This window comes from Somniosus microcephalus, chromosome 4, assembly GCF_052327205.1.
Source record: "Somniosus microcephalus isolate GS21.2 chromosome 4, FLI_Smic_1.0, whole genome shotgun sequence".
NCBI lineage: Eukaryota > Metazoa > Chordata > Chondrichthyes > Squaliformes > Somniosidae > Somniosus > Somniosus microcephalus.
In genome coordinates this window covers 70,657,301-70,676,508 of record NC_140990.1, presented here as the reverse complement: position 1 = coordinate 70,676,508, position 19,208 = coordinate 70,657,301, and the positions used below count along the sequence as shown (strand labels likewise).

Here is a 19,208-nt window from a genome sequence, read left to right as displayed (position 1 = left end):
TCCTCACCGGCCACAAAGGAGAGTTTACATGGGTGGCTATCGGTCTCAACACGCCCTGCTGCACCAATGAAGACATTGCTGTCTCCATGTCGGGCTCCGCTTCCCGGGGGAAGTTGTACTGTTTTTGGGGTCGGGCCATGGGGTCTCCGTTGACTCTGACCTCAAACCCGGTGACCCTCCCGCAATCGTGTTTGTGAGTGGCAAACGTGGTCAGGTGGTCTGACACGAATGCCTGCAGATCTTGTGGGACGCCTGCGACCATGAGCTCGAGGTCGTAGCCCCCTTTTGGCTTCACGGTGCACGGGGTCCCTCTTTCTCCTTTCCCTGGGATGACGACTACTTCGCCCTGTTTACCTTTACCCGCTCCCCAAAGACAATGATTTCTTAGATCCACGAGGATCCCGTGTTCTGCCAAGAAATCGGACCCGAGGATGCCCTTTCCACCCTCCACCTCCCACTTCATCAGTATACACTTCCACTTGGTGTGAAGTGGTCCTGAATGAACGGAGAGGGGAATGGAAAATGCGCCAGCCTGTTCCTTGCCTGTGAAGCCCGACAGAATATATGGAACCCCGGTGGACAGAGGTGAGGTGGCAGGGTCATCTGTGTGGATCACGGTGCATGATGCCCCCGTATCCAACAAATAGATCCCCTTTACCTCCTCCACCTCCATCTCCATGAGGGGTCGCCTCCATACATCATATCGCAGCACACACAAGTAAACGGGCTGCGCCGGCTCTAGTCATTTGGGCACAGGGGTCGGGGTTTCGGGAACGACAAGAACAGTGGTGACGGCTATCTTCCCCTGCGCAATCATAAGAGACTGCATTGTCTCTAAAATTGATTCTATTGCAGTGGGATCCATAGCTGCACCGGCTCCCTTTGCTGGGACAGGAGCTGCGGCTTGTGTTTGGGCTGGTGCTGGGGCGGCGGTCTGGGCTTGGGTTTGGGCTGCGGGAGATTTCCCTTTATTATCCTTCCACAGATTTTTACAGTCCTTGCGCCAATGTCCATCCTTCCCACACCCGTAGCAATTGAGCTTGGCTTAGGCAGGGCGATTCCCCTCCTGACGCCACTCCTTCTTGCTTGGGGCTGCGGGTTCTGCCTCATGCACCTTTCCCTTAGAGGGAGGCACTTCCTGACTTCTACAATTCTTGTATGCAACAGTGAGCTGGCGGAGCACTGTCTCCTCCGTGATGCCGGGACCTTGGGGGTCAAACCAAGATTTGACTAGGGCCTGTATCTGTGGCAAGCTGTTAGCAACCAAGCAATGGAGCCAATGAACCCGCTGTTTGGTGTTCATTGCAACCCATTCCGGCATACCCGGACAACTGTGTCGATACACTGGCCACAGCCTTTCTGCAAAAACCCATGGGGGTTCTCCAGTTAGCTGCACAGTCCCTTCCACCCGTTGGAACGGATTACCGTCGTCCACTCCCATAACTTCCAGGACCTCATCCCTGAGATCCATATACCCTTTCCGTCCCCTCTCACTCCCGTCTGAGAGGCACTGACGGATTGTGCTATCCAGGGAGAAGAGCAGCACCTTTGCCTGTTCAAGATCATCACAATCATTGATGGCGGCTGTCTCCTCTATCTCCCTGAAATGAACTGAGGGATCTCCCTTTACTGTGAGTCTTGGGAGGTGGCTCACCGTGGATCTTAGTTGTGGGGCAGCATAGGGTAGCACGAGCTGGTTTACGTGGGGTCCGTCCGTGCCATCTGCGGCGTTGGGACCGAGCCTCTGGTGCCGAGCCGGACACATTGGTGCCGGCTCCGGCTTTACTACCGGGGGTTGTTCCTCCTCCTGTATCACCTTGGCTACCCTTTCTTCCACCACCCCTCTCTCGGGCCAAGCCTCACTATAGCTCGGCGGGGCTGAGGGTTCAATGGCTGGTGCCACAACTACTTCGCAAGGAATCGGGTGTTTGGATTCCTGCAAAAAGTCAATCTGACTTGCTTTTGGGCTTACGAGGCATACCATGCCTTTTGCCTTAACCGAGGCCGTTCTCAGGTCCTCTATGGTCTTTTGGCAGGGCCCATGGTCTGCGCTCTCAAACCCGTACTCAAGGGACAGCTTGTAAGCTGCCTTGACCTCCACTACATAGGAACAGGAGGAGGCCATTCAGCCCCTCGAGTGTGTTCCACCATTCAAAGGGATCATGGCTGATCTGTGACCTAACTCCATACACCCGCCTTTGGCCCATATCCCTTAATACCTTTGGGTAACAAAAACCTATCTATCTCAGATTTAAAATTAACAATTGATCTAACATCAATTGCCGTTTGCGGAAGAGAGTTCCAAACTTCTACCACCCTTTGTGTTGTGTCCGAGAGTAATAAGACACAAGACAGCAGGGGAACGGTACAACAGGTGTTTACTCAACGTGGCTCACTCTGGAACTGAACTGTACAGATTACTACTCAGTGCTATATACAGGTGTGGTCACTGCCGGTACTACAGTATACATGAGCTGTAAAAAGTAGTTCCCCCCTTAAAGGTATATACATTACAATTCCTCCCCTTTTAGATTAACAGTACCATAACACTCATTTAACAATTAAATATCAAACTAATTACAATTAACACTTTTAACATACAACGTTAGCTGAAAATAGTCCATTTATATATTCAGTCTTTGGGGAGGCTTCCTGATCCTTTCTGGATAGCGCCTTTCCCGAGTGTCTCGCTCTTGGTGCAGAGGCGATTCTGGCACCCTGTCGTCGGTTGGGTCATCAGCTTCCGATGCTACTGTTTCTGGGGTAGATGCAACCTGTACATCGGGTTCCTCACCAGGTATGTATGGGCGAGGCATGGGGTTGACTTGTTCCTGTGACTCTAGGATCTGGTCAGCATGGCGTCTCACGATGTTCTCCCCAACATCCACTGTGTACATTATTGGGCCCGGCCGTGTGCATATCGTTCCTGGCTGCCATTTTTCCGGATCCATTCACGTCCCAGTAATGGTGGTCCTCCATCTTGCAATACATACAGGTCTAGTTTTGGTGTTTCCTTACCGTTATATGTAACGGTCACCCTTATTTTTCCTTTGGGGTAGACTTTTTGCCCTGTGTACGTCTTCAAAATAATTTTTGTGTCTCTCAAGGGTATGTGTGAGAATAGCCGCTCGTAGTCCCGTCGGTTTATGACTGTTAGGGCTGATCCTGTGTCCAATTCCATTTTTACCTGGACTCCTGCTATCTTGAGAGTGACCCAAATGGTTCGTTGATCCTCCGTTTTGATCACATTATGTAGTTTCAGACAACTCAGCTCGGTATCACTCTTTTGTTCGTCTGAACTATTCTCCGTCACCTTATGTACCTTCTTGTACTTTTCTTTTGGAGATTTTTTATTGCTGGTTTTCTTTCCTGACCTGCAGATTCGTGCTATGTGTCCTACTTTTCCACACTGTCTGCACACTTTGTCTTTGAACCAGCAATCATTCTGGTCGTGTGTTGTTCTGCCGCAGCGATAGCACTTCTCTGTTCTGTATGACATTTCGTTTGTGCCATATTCTTGCGGTCTCTGCTGTATCTCTGCAGCGCCCCGTGCTGCTGCTTCATATGATACCGCAATGCTGAAAGCCTTGTCCAGCGTAAGGTCCTTTTCAGATAAAAGCCGTTTCTGGGTTCCTTCACTTTGAAGCTCACACACAAACTTGTCCCTTAAGGTATCTGCCAGTCCCGCTCCAAACTGGCAGTGTTTCGATAGTTTGTGCAGTTCTGTTAAATATTCAGCATTGCTTTCATCCTTATGCTGGTTCCGTTTGTGAAACTTGAATCTTTCTGCTATCAGCAGTGGTGTGCGGTTTAAATGTTCCTGTAGTATCGTCACTATGTCTCCAAAACTCTTTTCCACTGGCTTTGCTGGGGTTACTAGATTTTGTAATAAGCCATACGTCTTTGCACCCATTAAATTTAACAATACCGGCGCTTTCTTGTCATCTGACACCTCATTTGCCTTGCAGTATACCTCTATTCGTTCGACATATGTAGTCCAATCTTCGGCTTCATTGTCAAATGCGGTGATACTGCCACTCTTTGGCATTTTGGGTGTGGTTTAAAATGGCTTAAAATGGCATCTCCCGCGCTTTCCTTCCTCCCCCGCTGCTGCCAACGCCGCTCTCGGCGGTCCTCGTGGCAATGGCGGCGCCCTGTTGGTTTCGCGTGCTTCTCCTGCGCTACTGCCAATGCCGCTCTTGGCGGTCCTCATGGCAATGGCGACACCTCGTGGGTTTCTGCGCATCTCTCTCCCTCTCCTCAACGCTGCTTGGCCCCTGAAAACCGGCTGCGCCCTGTGCACTCTGCCCTCTCTCTCTCTCCCCCGTCGACGCTGCTCGGCCCTTTGCTGTGCCGCTCGGTCGGGCTCTAGCCCGCCACTGTCCGGGAAGGGTCTGCGCACTACCTGTTGCCAGCCCGTTTCGCTGGACCACCCCGACTGGAAAGCCAAGCCTGGCTCTCAACAGCCTCCCCCGCAATTCTCGAGTCTCTGCTGGAAGACTGGGCGGTTGCCCGTGGTCGACGCCCGTGTCTCTGGCCTTGACCTCCAATCTACCAGTCTCCAGGAACGAATCCCTGGGAGGTGATGCAGAGTTGCAGGTAGGATCGAATTTGTCTCGTCGCCAATGTTGTGTCTGAGAGTAATAAGACACAAGACGGCAGGGGAACGGTACAACAGGTGTTTACTCAATGTGGCTCACTCTGGAACTGAACTGTACAGATTACTACTCAGTGCTATATACAGGTGTGGTCACTGCCGGTACTACAGTATACATGAGCTGTAAAAAGTAGTTCCCCCCTTAAAGGTATATACATTACACTTTGTGTGTAGAAGTGTTTCCTAATTTCACTCCTGAAAGGTCTGGCTCTAATTTTTAGACGATGCCCCCAGTCCTAGAATCCCCAACCAGCGGAAATAGTTTCTCTCTATCTACCTTATCTGTTCCCCTTAATATCCTGAAAACTTCGATCAGATCACCCATTAACCTTCTAAATTCCAGGTAATACAACCCTAATTTGTGTAATCTCTCCTCGGAACTTAACCTTTGAAGTCCGGGTATCATTCTGGTAAACCTACGCTGCACTCCCTCCAAGGCCAATATATCCTTCCTAAGGTATGGTGCCCAGAACTGCTCACAGTACTCCAGGTGTGGTCTAACCAGGGGTTTGTACAGCTGCAGGGTTTTGGCCTCAGCTGGAGTCTTGTGTACAGTTCTGGGCACCACACTTTAGGAAGGATGTCAAGGCCTTGGAGAGGGTACAGAGGAGGTTGACCAGGATGGTACCAGGGATGAGGGACTTCAGTTATGTGGAGAGATTGGAGAAGCTGGGATTGTTATAAAATTCTAACAGGACTAGACAGACTAGATGCAGGTAGGATGTTCCCAATGGTCGGGGAGTCCAGAACCAGGGGTCACAGTCTAAGGATAAGGGGTAAGCCATTTAGGACAGAGATGAGGAGGAATTTCTTCATCCAGAGAGTGGTGAACCTGTGGAATTCTCTACCACAGAAGGCAGTAGAGGCCAATTCATTAAATATATTCAAGAAGGAGTTAGATATATTTCTTAAGGCTAAAGGGATCAAGGGATATGGGGAGAAGGCAGGGACAGGGTACTGAATTTGGATGATCAGCCATGATCTCGTTGAATGGCAGAGCAGGCTCGAGGGGCCGAATGGCCTACTCCTGCTCCTATCTTCTATGTTTCTATGTTCCCCTTAGAGCAGAGAAGGTTAAGAGGAGACCTAATAGAGGTGTTCAAAATGATGAGGGGGTTTTGTTCGCGCAAGTCGGGAGGAACTGTTCACTCTGGCAAGTGGGTCGGTAACCAAAGGTCACAGATTTAAAATAGTTGCTAAAAGAACTAGAGGGGAATGAGGAGAATTGTTTTCACACAGAGGGTTATTAAGATCTGGAAGGATGCTGGAATCAGGTTCCACAGAAACTTTCAAACAGTAATTGGACATGTACTTGAAGAGGACTAGTTTGCAGAGTTCTGGGGATAAAGCTGGGGTTTGGGACTAAATTGGACAGCTCTTTCAAAGAGCCGGCACAGACACAATGGGCCGAATAACCTCCTTCTGTGCTGTTAGATTCGATGATCAGTGTGAACACGCTGGTGTCCCTTAAGGCTCTTCGAGCTTTTAAAGCTCCTCCCACAGTCAGAACATTTAAAGGGTCTCTCGTCAGTGTGAACAAGCTGGTGTGACAGGAGGTTGGATGAATGAATCCCTTCCCACACACAGAGCAGGTGAATGGCCTCTCCCCAGTGTGAACTCGCTGATGTGGCAGCAGGTGGGATGAATGAGTGAATCCCTTCCCACACATGGAGCAGGTGAATGGTCTCACTCCAGTGTGAATTCGCTGATGTGCCAGCAGGTTGGATGAATGAGTGAATCCCTTCCCACACAAGGAGCAGGTGAATGGCCTCTCCCCAGTGTGTAGGTGTTGGTGTCACTTCAGCTCCTGGGAGCTTTTAAAGCTCTTCCCACAGTCAGAACATTTAAAGGGTCTCTCGTCAGTGTGAACTCGCAGGTGTACCAGCAGGTGGAATGATTCAGTGAATCCCTTCCCACATTCAGAGCAGATGAATATCCTCTCCCCAGTGTGGAGGCGCTGGTGTTGCTTGAGCTCCCGGAGGCTTTTAAAACTCTTCCCACACTCAGAACATTTAAAGGGTCTCTCCCCAGTGTGAACTCGCTGGTGTACCAGCAGGTTGGAGGGCTGAGCGAATCCCTTCCCACACACGGAGCAGGTGAACGGACTCTCCCCAGTGTGAACTCGCTGATGTGCCAGCAGGTGGGATGACTGAGTGAATCCCTTTCCACACACAGAGCAGGTGAACGGCTTCGCCCCAGTGTGTAGGTGTTGGTGTCTCTTCAGCTCCCCAGAGCTTTTAAAGCTCTTCCCACAGTCAGAACAGTTAAAGGGTCTCTCGTTAGTGTGAACAAGCTGGTGTGTCTGCAGTTTGGAAGACTGAGTGAATCCCTTCCACATTCAGAGCAGATGAATATCCTCTCCCCAGTGTGGAGGCTCTGGTGTTGCTTGAGCTCCCAGGGGATTTTAAAACTCTTCTCACACTCAGAACAGTTAAATGGCCTCTCATTAGTGTGAACTCGCTGGTGTCCCTTCAGCGCCCCGGAGCTTTTAAAGCTCTTACCACAGTCAGGACAGTTAAATGGCCTCTCATCAGTGTGAGCTTGCTGGTGTTGCTTCAGATACTGGGGGCTTTTAAAGCTCTTCCCACAGTTAGGACACTGAAATGGTCTCTCATCAGTGTGAACAAGCTGGTGTCCCTTCAGATCCTGGGAGTTTTTAAAGCTCTTCCCACAGTCAGAACATTGAAATGGTCTCTCATCTGTGTGAACAAGCTGGTGTCGCTTCAGTTCCCCGGGGCTTTTAAAGCTCTTCCCACAGTCAGAACAGTTAAACGGTCTCTCCCCAGTGTGAACTCTCTGGTGTGTTTGCAGGTGGGATGAACAAACAAATCCCTTTCCACACACTGAGCAGGTGAACGGACTGTCCCTGGTGTGACTGCGCCGTTGAACTTCCAATGCAGATGGGGAACGGAAGCCCTTCCCGTCGTCCCCACTTTTACCCGGTTTCTCCCCGGTGTGATGGTGCACGTGTCTCGCCAGGTCAGGAGTTCAGCTGAATCCGCGTCCACACCGAATACGTGTGCGGTTTGTCATCGCTGCGATCACTGCTTTCTCCTTCCATGTGCAAAGGCCGATGATATTCAGGTCCTGATGAATCCAGCGACTCTGTCAGATCTTGACGTGATGTTTGGTCTGAGCTTCCCGCCTGTAACTGCTCCACTTCTATATCCCTGTAAATTGAGTTCAGAAAAGGATCAGAGGCAAACTGCTGTTTAATTTTCCCCTTTCCGATCCTAGGGGCAGTGAAGCTGATTTTCATGCACCAGCTGCTGCACAGGTTGGTTGAAAGGATCAGCAGTAATGGCGGCTGCAATACCCACAAGCCCCAGCACTCCAGAAAGCGCTCTGTTGACACTGAGTCCCGCGCATGTGCTCATGGCCCCCGCGCTCTCCCTCCTGCTCCACAATCACCCGTCCCGATCGGTCCACAACACGCATGCTCAGCGCACAACACCCCACGGTTGGAACATCGGGCGCGCATGCGGAGCCGCAACATCTGGTATGCGTGCGCGGCTCAGGTGGGGGCGAGTCGGTGTTTCGCCTCAGCCGCCAGGGAAGTGCGCATGCGCAGGACGACCCAACATTCTTCCTGTCAGCAATCACTCCCTCGTTTCTTTAATAAAAACAGAAAATGCTGGAAATACTCAGCGGGTCAGGCAGCATCTGTGGAGAGAGAAACAGATTTAACGTTTCAGGTCGATGACCTGTCGTCAGAACTGCTTGTCCTTTAGTGTCAGCCAGTGGCTCAGTTGGTAGCACTCTCGCCTCTGAGCCAGAAAGTTGTGGGTTCACAGTCCCACTCCAGAGACTTGAGCACAAAAATCTAGGCTGATGCTCCAGTACAGTGCTGAGGGAGTGCGGCACTGTCAGAGGTGGCGATTTTTGGAGCAGACGTTAAACCGAGGCCCCGTCTGCTCTCTCAGGTGGACGTCAAAGATCCTATGGCACTATTTCAAAGAAGAAAAGCAAAGAGAGGGCATGAAAAAATATTGGCAAAGAAAACAAGTGGAGCCTATTAGGGACTATAAAGGTAACCTGTGTGTGGAAGCGGAAGACATGAATATGGATCTTAATGAATACTTTGCGCCTGTTTTCACAAAAGAGAGGGACGATGCAGTCATTGCAATCAGGGAGGAGGAGTGTTGCAGTGGGGAAAGAGTTAAACTGACATCGCTGGCAGTTTCACTGAATGGTGTAATAAAGACCATACTTTGCAGTAGTAAGATTTTTCTAAGTTGCTGAATTGGCAGTTGAGATAACATAGCCGGACATGGAACCATAAGAGGCCGAGAGGATGTAAGTTCTGTTCTGGCAGGAAAGTAAAACAATGAGTTGGAAGTAAAAGAGGCCGAGAGAGGCAGGAAAGGAGGACAATGAGGACCCCATCTGGCATTAACACAGGTCAGAGGTTTTACACACTGCTTGACATATACTTTCCGATAATAAAGGCGGTACTTTAATGTAACGCGGCATAGGCAACCAATCAGTGAAGATGCATGTGGGCCAAGGTCCAATCGGGTGGCAGGAATGAATTGTGCATGAGATGGCCATGTGTATTGTAATGTATAAAAATGTAGTGTTTGCTGTACCAATTTGGAAAGGTCTGGCTAAGACAGAGCAGACTGTTTCCCCACCGGTGCAATAAAGACAACTTGACTATCGATCTAAAACCTTGTGTCGAGTGTTGGTTTAAAATACTCCACAACAATTGGCGTCACGAACAAGATTTGAACCTGTGCGGGGATAGACAGTATACATGGACCAGGGTCCCGCAGGGGTTCCACAACAGTCCAAATATATTCCACCGTGTACTGAGTCAAGCCTTAGACGAGTTAGACCTATCAAAGTACCAGAGCGCCCTACTCCGATATGTCAATGATGTAATGATTGCATCAGAGGATGCCAAAGGACACATGGGAGCAGTACTAGCCACCCTCCAGACACTTCAGAAAGCTGGCTGTAAATTGAACCCCAAAAAGGCACAGGTTGGACTGTCCAAAGTAAAGTATCTGGGGCATGAAATGAGCCAGGGGTATAAGGCACTCCCGCAGGAACGAAAGACAGCCATAAAAGACATGCCAAGGCCAGTGACCGTCCGGGGAGTGAGGAAAGTGTTGGGACTGTTTAACTACTGCAGGAATTTTATATCAGACTTTGCAGGGAAAGCAGAGCCGATTCAATGGTTAGTTAAAGGGGGAGACCCGCCACTGATAAGATAGAATGGGAATCGGAGCAGGACGAGGCTTATGCAAAATTAAAAGCAGCCCTGACGTCTGCACCCGCACTAGGATTGCCAAATATAGTCAAACCATTCCATATATACTATAGTATAGACGGGAACTTCTATAATGCTGTAGTCACCCAAGAGTACGGGTGAGATATGAGGCCAATTGCCTATTACTCCACCCAACAAACCCCCATGGCTAAAGGAATAGCGAGATGCGTGGTGGCCCTCGACTGCGCCACATGGGCGGTGCGGATATGCGAGCCTGTCACTATGTCAGGACAGCTGATATTACACACACAACACACAGTGTGGACCTGCTAAACACAGGCAAAATGAAGGCTGTATCAGACAGAAGGAGGGCAGCTTGGGAAGCAGTATTGATACCCAAGGACAGATTAGTCTAGACTATAAGGGAACATAGAGTCAACCCCGCAGAGGGAATGCTATCAGAGGGTGAGGCACACGAGTGTCAGTTAGTAATTGAAGAAGAGGTCAGAGGAACCGTATCAGAATCGCCCCTTGAAAATCCCGAAAACACCTTTTATGTAGACGGATCTCGCCGATATATAAATGTGGAGCCACACACGGTTGGGCAGTAGTATCCGAGAATGGAGAAACAGTCGCAAAGGGAGGGCTTAAAGGAGGAAACTCAGCTCAAGTAGCAGAACTAATGGTTCTCACGGAAGCATTGAAATTGGCAAAAGGAAAACGAGTAAATATATACACAGATAGTGGGTATGCATTTGGGGTAGTACATGATTATATGATAGCATGGAATAGGAGAGGAAACATAGAAATATAGAAGATAGGAGCACGAGTAGGCCATTCGAGCCCTCAAGACTGCTCCGCCATTCAATGAGATCATGGCTGATCATCCAAATTCAGTACCCTGTCCCTGCCTTCTCCCCATATCCCTTGATCCCTTTAGCCTTAAGAAATATATCTAACTCCCTCTTGAATATACTTAATGAATTGGCCTCTACTGCCTTCTGTGGTAGAGAATTCCACAGGTTCACCACTCTCTGGGTGAAGAAATTCCTCCTCATCTCTGTCCTAAATGGCTTACCCCTCATCCTTAGACTGTGACCCCTGGTTCTGGACTCCCCGGCCATTGGGAACATCCTTCCTGCATCCAGTCTGTCCAGTCCTGTTAGAATTTTATAAGTTTCAATCAGATCCCCTCTCATTCTTCTAAACTCCAGCAAGTATAAGCCCAATTGACCCAATCTCTCCTCATACGTCATTCCTGCCATCCCAGGTATCAGTCTGGTGAATCTTCGCTGCACTCCCTCCATGGCAAGAACATCCTTCCTCAGATAAGGTGACCAAAACTGCACACAATACTCAAGGTGTGGTCTCACCAAGGCCCTGTACAACTGCAGCAAGACATCCTTGTTCTTGTATTCAAACCGTCTTGCTATGAAGGCCAACATACCATTTGCCTTCTTAACCACCTGCTGCACCTGCATGGCTTACCTTCAGCGACTGGTGCACAAGGACACCCAGGTCTCGTTACACTTCCCCTTCTCCCAATCTATTGCCGTTCAGATAATAATCTGCCTTCCTGTTTTTGCCACCAAAGTGGATAACCTTGCATTTATCCACATTATACTGCATCTGCCATGCTTCTGCCCAATCACCCAACCTGTTCAAATCATACTGGAGTTTCTCGGCATCCTCCTCACAGCATACACGCCCACCCAGCTTTGTGTCATCTGCAAACTTGGAGATATTACATCTAGTTCCCTCGTCTAGATCATTAATATATATTGTGTTTGGCTGGGGTCCTTGGACCGATCCCTGCGGTACCTCACTAGTCACTGCCTGCCACTCGGAAAAAGAGCCGTTTATTCCAACTCTTTGCTTCCTGTCTGCCAATCAGTTCTTCATCCAAGTCAGTGCCTTGCCCCCAATCCCATGTGCCTTAACTTTACACGCTAATCTCTTATGCGGGACCTTATCGAAAGCCTTCTGAAAGTCCAAATACACTACATCCACTGGTTCTCCCTTATCTATTCTACCAGTTACATCCTCAAACAATTCCAGTAGATTAGTCAAGCACGATTTACCTTTTGTAAATCCATGTTGACTTTGTGGATATGTAACCTCCGGAGGAAGACAAATACATCATGAGGAGGTAGTGAGAGACCTAGTAGAAGCGGTAAAAGGAGCAGAAGAGGTAGCAGTGATTAAAATAAAGGCACACCGCAAGATAGTGAGCGAGCAACAAAAAGGAAATATGCTAGCTGATCAGGCAGCAAGAGCAGCAGGTAGAATAACAGCAGAGAAAGTGAACATTAAAAGAATCCAAGAGGAGACCGAAATGGAGGAGCAGGAGCAGTGGACAAAGAGAGGCGCAGCCAAAGGTAGAGATGGAATATGGAAAAAGGATCACAGGGTGACCAGACTGACACCATATGAACTCAGGACTGGACGAACAGTGTGTCTGCCGGAAGGAGCAGCATCTGGTAGCGAGGGACTAGGACCCTTAAAAGATAAAATGAGGAAATACGTACAAACATTGGATAATCAATTGAAGGAGCACAAACAAGAAGTTAAAGAACAACAAGACATCAGAGATAAAAATACACAAAAGCAGGGGGCCTCGGAGCCCCTACCCAAGGTGGGCGAGCAGGTATTTGTTAAAATATTGCCAGAGAGATCGGGATTCTCACCTAGATGGACCGGACCATTTGAGGTTATCATGACCAGCGATACGTGCACATGTATAGATATGAGGGGAAAGGGTAGATGGAAACATTGGGCCCAATTAAAACGATAAAGCAATAATCCATCTGATCTTAAATCCCACAGGAACAATGGAATAAACACCGGAGATAAACTAACCTCTGGTGACGACCAGGCTTCTGCTTAATTTACAGGGAAACTTCACCATGAAGGTGGGATTACTGCTGGGACATCAAATAAGCGAAGGGACATCCCACATTACACGACAAGTACATGATGAAGAAGCACCATGTTTTAATGGAACAATCACATTCGGAGTCTCATCCACGGCTCCCAATACACAGAAAGAAGAGACAAGCGAACCGAGGATGCTACAATGTCCAGATATGAAACCTGGACCTATGAATTGACCAGTATTATTTACCGAGGGAGAACAATTGTATGGTAATGTGAGACACGAAATTGTACCGGTGCTAATGAACTTAACCATGTTACAATGGCCAGGATATTGTGAAAGGTTTACTAAAACTAGAGAATTGTATGCATATATGATAAAGAATGTAATTAACCAAGCTGCTGATGCGACAGGGGCTACTAATTTTAGGGGACATGCTGCATTGCACCAAAGGATTAAGAGGAGCTTAGGAACCGATATAATCACGGGAATAAACACGGGGACATCATTCATTAATGCCCCAGATATGCAAGGAGTCCAAAGTAGTGTGGAACGACTACAAAGGGTAATACAGCAGATTTTAGAGAAGGAAACTGGTTTGGTTCGACAAAGATCAGAGTTGGGAGGACATACGATAAGGAAATTACTCGAGGGAATCAAGGTTATAAAGGACCATGCCAGCATTATCAACAAACTAAACCATAGAGATGAGGAACAGGCAAAAGACGGGGTAGGGAGAGGCTTGTGTCATGCCTATGGCCAATGGATCACCGGACAGTTAAAACACAATCTGGCACAGACACAGCGAGGTGAGGTACCAGACTGGATTAACAGCACACAGCTCTATGGCCTGAGCCAGAATCCAGGCCCTCTGAGTGCTTGTACCCTCAAAGGGATGACCAGAGTATATCCAGTGCTACAAAAATGTAAAGCAGAAGTGACAGCAATGATAGGCATGGTACTCCTGATACCAGTGGTGGGACTAGGCATGACTCCATACCCACAGTACCAGGTAACAAACATAGGCATAGTGAGGGGTGAGACATGCCTCCAATACTATCCAATTGATACCTATGCCATCAGGAAGAATGGTACTATGAGAGGAGTCTCCCTAAACGGATGCCACGGGAAAGGCACGCTTACGATATGCCCACATCCGGTAGGAGAAGGCCCTAAGGATGAGTGCGGCTATAATAAGACAGAGGGGTGTGTGTTGGAATTATCACATGTTGATCACCATCACACCCGCTCGGGATATAGAGGCGAAGGGGAGTATTGTATAACCACCACAGAGACTGAGTACCAATATAGTAACCTTGTATGTGCAATCACAATGCCTAACTTCTGCTTTACGCCAAAGATCCCTGTGACAATTGGACACACCAGATTGGTGTATGTACATTCAAGGGAGGAGATAAAACTAAATGTGCCAGATAGTCTGAAGGACGAGTTGGTTAATTATGAAGATCCGGTTGAGGCCCCAATACCCCGCCTGCAAAAGGATCTGCAAGAAATGAAAGAGGATTTAAGTAAAATGGTGAAACAATACATAGTGTTACAAAGGAATCTTGGGGAATTAGAAAGGGACATAGAGGTAGAGCTACAGGAAGTCCCGTGGTAGGAGAAGCTGTGGGATTGGGGAATGAATGTTAACATACACCCATGGATCCGCATCACTTCTCATATATTAGTGATAGTACAGTTAGTCATGGCTATAGGATGGGGAATAGCAGCATGCACCGCTTGTAAAAAGAAACGGACCAAACAAAGAGCTAAAGTGAGTCGGAAAACACAAGATTGCTCTAAACATGATGGGTATGCACGACCTCCCGAACCAGCGCCTGATCACCGCATGGGGCAGGAGGCACAGCGATGCTTATACATGTGGTTTAACTTGGGCAAGGGCCAAGTACCAAAAGGGGGGATTGCAGTGGGGAAAGAGTTAAACTGACATCGCTGGCAGTTTCACTGAAGGTGTAAGGAAGACAGGGACTAACATGAAAGACCACATCCATAAAGATGCGGTCAAAGATAGCTGACCTTTGGAGAGATATAAAACAATTAAATGGAGGCAGGATGTCCAGCGTTTCAACTGCCCGTAAGAACTTTATTACCTAGGTTACATTCCAAGGTATCTTTTAATTAGCATTCAGCAGTTTGAGTGATTGATTGAGGAGGCAGCTTATACATGTTTATATTAAGATTCGTAACCAATCCGTGAAGATGCATGCAGGCCAAGATCCAATCAGGTGGCAGGAATGAATTTAACATGAGGTGGCTATGCTTATTGTAATGTATAAAAATGTAGTGTTTTCTGTAACAATTTGGAAAGGTCTGGCTAAGACAGAGCAGACTGTTTCCCCACCGGTGCAATAAAGACAACTTGACTATCGATCTAAAACCTTGTGTCGAGTGTTGGTTTAAATACTCCACAACAATACCTTCCTCGACCAGTGGGCACGGAAGGTATCAAGAGGCGATAATCGATCCTCACAATCACATTGTGATGTAATTATTAATTGTGTGTGTGTCACAAATACATTCTTTCTATTCTGATACAAAAGCTCTACTAGACATGTTAAACTACTAGTTATTTAATCAGGGCTGCAGCTGCTGAAAGGTTGACTGTACTGAGGTTTGTGGCCAGAGCTGGCAGACGTGTTGTTCTGAAGTCTGATGTCTCACACCTGAAGAGTCTGTTTATGTCGTGTTGTAATGACCTTTTTCTGTTGCCTGGTGTCAGAAATAGAAATCAAAGGAGATGATGCCCCACTCTGTTAATCAACTCTTTGACACATTTCCATGCATTTCCTTTCTTAATTTACAAAGATCACAACTCCATTAGTGAACAATGGATTGCCAGTCTGCCACTTTTTAGTGAGGCTTGAAAGGATTCGCTGTGAAGCTACACCTGCCCATCTGTCTATGTGTCACTGTGTTTGGATTGTGTTAGACAACAGGCCTAATATCGCGCCTACATCCATTACAATTTTTGAAATGTTAGATTGTACTTGGAAGAAGCTGAGTTTGAATCTGACAATTCTGAAATTGGGAGCTGTCAATGATTTCTGTTTATCACGTAACTATATAATGATGTGATCAGTCAAAGCAAATTAAAAGATGCTGCTATTTACTGAACACAACTGAATAATTCTACAAGGATGCTATCGCAGTCTTCCTCAGTATTAACTACATCCCCCAATTTAGTGTTATCTGCAAATTTTGAAATTGTACCTCTGATTCCCAAGTGCAAATCATTCATGTAAATGGTGAACAACAGTGGTCCCAGCACCGATCCCCATGGAACACCACTTCTCACCTTCCGCCCGTCTGAGTAAATACCTTTAACTCATCCCGTTACTATAACTGGACTTATCTCCATTCCCGTGCCGAGGGGATTGCTGTACCAGACGGGAGGGGCAACATTTGGGGACTCTCGATTCTCCACCAATTCCCATTCCCCTTCTTTCTGGTGGATAATGGAGGTGCCACTGTGTGTAATGTGCAAGTCAGTAAGAATTGTCCGCGAGGATTAATCAGCACTTTCTAATTGTAGATGTTAATCAGTGGAACCTTTCAGACACTGAATTGTAAATTTTGTACCAAAGATCAATTTAAGATTGAAGTAAAAGTTCATAATTTTATTGTAAAATAATTCAGGGACTCTCATCAGAAATTAAGGGGAAAGATCAGACAGCGGTTCTTAAATAAACACTGCAGCCTCGACAACTCAATCAGCTATATATCCAGAATATTAAACTCCAGCCTAGTTGTAGGGGTTATTAATATCAGCAGAAACAAACCCCAACTGTCAGAATGAATATGGTTCAGTCCTGGATGTGATTAAGAGCAGAATCCAACCCCTGCAGTCACATGTGAACTCGCTGGTGTGTCAACAAGTTGGATGAACGATTAAATCCCTTCTCACACACGGAGCAGGTGAATGGCCTCTCCCCAGTGTGAATTCGCTGGTGTGTCAGCAGGTTGGATGATTGATTAAATCCCTTCCCACACACGGAGCAGGTGAACGGCCTCTCCTCAGTGTGAATTCGCTGGTGTGTCAGCAGGTTAGATGATCGATTAAATCCCTTCTCACACACGGAGCAGGTGAACGGCCTCTCCCCAGTGTGAACTCGCTGGTGTGTCAGCAGTTTGGATGACTGATTAAATCCCTTCCCACATATTGAGCAGGTGAACAGTCTCTCCACAGTGTGAACTTGCTGGTGTGTTAGCAGGTGGGATGACCGAGTGAACGCCTTCCCACACACAGAGCAGGTGAACGGCCTCTCCCCAGTATGAACTCGCTGATGCAGAATGAGGTTGGATGACTGCTTGAACCTTTTCCCACAGTGAGTGCAGCTGAATGGTCTCTCGTCAGTGTGAACTCGTTGATGTGTCTGGAGAATGCACAAGCGAGTGAATCCCTTCTCACACACGGAGCAGGTGAACGGCCTCTCCCCAGTGTGACTGCGTTGATGAGTTTCCAGCTGGGACGGGTAATGGAATCCCTTCCCACAGTCCCCACATTTCCACGGATTCTCCGTGGTGCGGGTGTCCTTGTGTCTCTTCAGGTTGGACAATCGGTTGAAGCCTCGTCCACACACACAACACATGTACGGTTTCTCCCCACTGTGAATGGTGCGATGTTTTTTCAGGCTGTGTAACTGGTTAAAGCTCTTCCCACAGTCAGTGCACTGGAACACTCTCACTTGGGTGTGGGTGTCTTGGTGCTTTTCCAGTCACACTGATGTTTGAAATCTTTTCCCACAGACAGAACAGACAAGAATTTCTCCTTTCACATTCAGAGGCCGATGATATTCGGGTCCTGATGAATAGAGTGACTCTGTCAGATCTTGACGTGATGTTTGGTTTGAGCTTGCGGTGTGTAAATGTTGCCCTTCTCACAGCCTGTAAAAGGAGTTTACAAAAGTCATCACTGTGAGTGCAGGATAGAAATTGACAAGATTCTCTCCTCCTGGTTCCTGGCCAAGGGGGCCGCGCATGCGCACTGCTGCCCCCTGAGCCTCTCAAGATGGCGGCCTGTCACCAGGAAAAAGCCCCGCAGCTGCCGCCACACTCAGGGCAAACGCCCGGCCCGGAGGCTCTTGTTCGGGGCCTGAGGCCCACCCCGGGTATTTGTGAAGCGGATAATGTTGAGTGTTTTAATAATGGGGCCTGGGGCCGCACTCGGGGTGTGAGCAGCCCACGTCCCCCCAGGGTTCATGAACCCGCTCCCTGAGCCCGGGGTGTGAGCGGCCCGAGTCCCCCCGGGGTTCATGAACCCACTCCCTGAGCTCGGGGTGTGAGCGGCCCGCGTCCCCCCGGGGTTCATGAACCCGCTCCCTGAGCTCGGGGTGTGAGCGGCCCGCGCCCCCCCGGGGTTCATGAACCCGCTCCCTGAGCTCGGGGTGTGAGCGGCCCGCGTCCCCCCAGGGTTCATGAACCCGCTCCCTGAGCCCGGGGTATGAGCGGCCCGCGTCCCCCCGGGGTTCATGAACCCGCTCCCTGAGCTCGGGGTGTGAGCATCCCGCGTCCCCCCGGGGTTCATGAACACGCTCCCTGAGCTCGGGGTGTGAGCGGTCCGCGTCCCCCCGGGGTTCATGAACCCGCTCCCTGAGCTCTCTCACCTGATGTGTCAGCGGCTGCTGCCAAGGCCCGCGCATGCTCAGCTCACACTGCCCGGGTGATTGACGGGAGCGTCGGACCAATAGCAAGAGCGGGGCGGGACTGGAGGGCTGAGAGGGCGGCGGGTCCTCCAAACAATCGGAGCGTGTGAGGGGCGGGGCTTGACCGTTAAACCTGAACAACAGAAGGTGAGCTGAGCATGCGCGGGAGAGGCTGATTGTTGGGCAGTGTGAGCTGAGCATGCGCGGGAGAGGCTGATTGTTGGGCAGTGTGAGCTGAGCATGCGCGGGAGAGGCTGATTGTTGGGCAGTGTGAGCTGAGCATGCGCGGGAGAGGCTGATTGTTGGGCAGTGTGAGCTGAGCATGCGCGGGAGAGGCTGCAGCAGGTCAGAGGGAGGCGGGTTAATGAACCCCGGGGGGACGCGGGCTTCACACACCCCGAGTGCGGCCCCAGGCCCGATTATAAGAGCAGTGAACATTATCCGCCCCCACCCGCGGGTTCCCGTTTCACTCCGGCCCGAATCTCAACAAAGCGCCAAACTCCGGGACAGACAGGAAGTGAGTCAGGGAGCGTCTGTAAATGGAAGCGAAATTGTGACTGGTCAGGGAGCGTCTGTAAATGGAGGAGAAATGGAGACTGGTCAGGGAGTGTCTATAAATAGAGGAGAAATGGTGACTGGTCAGGGAGCGTCTGTAAATGGAGGAGAAATGGTGACTGGTCAGGGAGCGTCTGTAAATTGAGGAGAAATGGTGACTGGTCAGGGAGCGTCTAAATTGAGGCAAAATGGTACCTGGTCAGGAAGCGTCTGTAAATGGAGGAGAAATGGTGACTGGTC

The 19,208-nt window shown here is 49.0% G+C and overlaps 2 protein-coding genes across 2 annotated transcripts in view; one reads left to right on the top strand and one right to left on the bottom strand.

Moving 5' to 3' along the window:
* LOC147119171 (uncharacterized) overlaps nucleotides 1-19,208 on the top strand; it is a 169,253-nt gene that overhangs the window by 114,381 nt on the left and 35,664 nt on the right. The gene's annotated exons all lie outside the window — the stretch shown is intronic.
* LOC147119172 (uncharacterized) lies at nucleotides 12,658-18,105 on the bottom strand. Its single transcript, XM_085984880.1, has one exon. It carries the CDS (start codon nucleotides 17,358-17,360, stop codon nucleotides 16,617-16,619), a length of 744 nt encoding a protein of 247 aa, XP_085841006.1. The 5' UTR covers nucleotides 17,361-18,105; the 3' UTR covers nucleotides 12,658-16,616.

Excerpts from the sequence above, each read along its gene's own strand:
- LOC147119172 (XM_085984880.1), bottom strand. The coding sequence starts at position 17,360 with ATGTGTTGTGTGTGTGGACGAGGCTTCAACCGATTGTCCAACCTGAAG.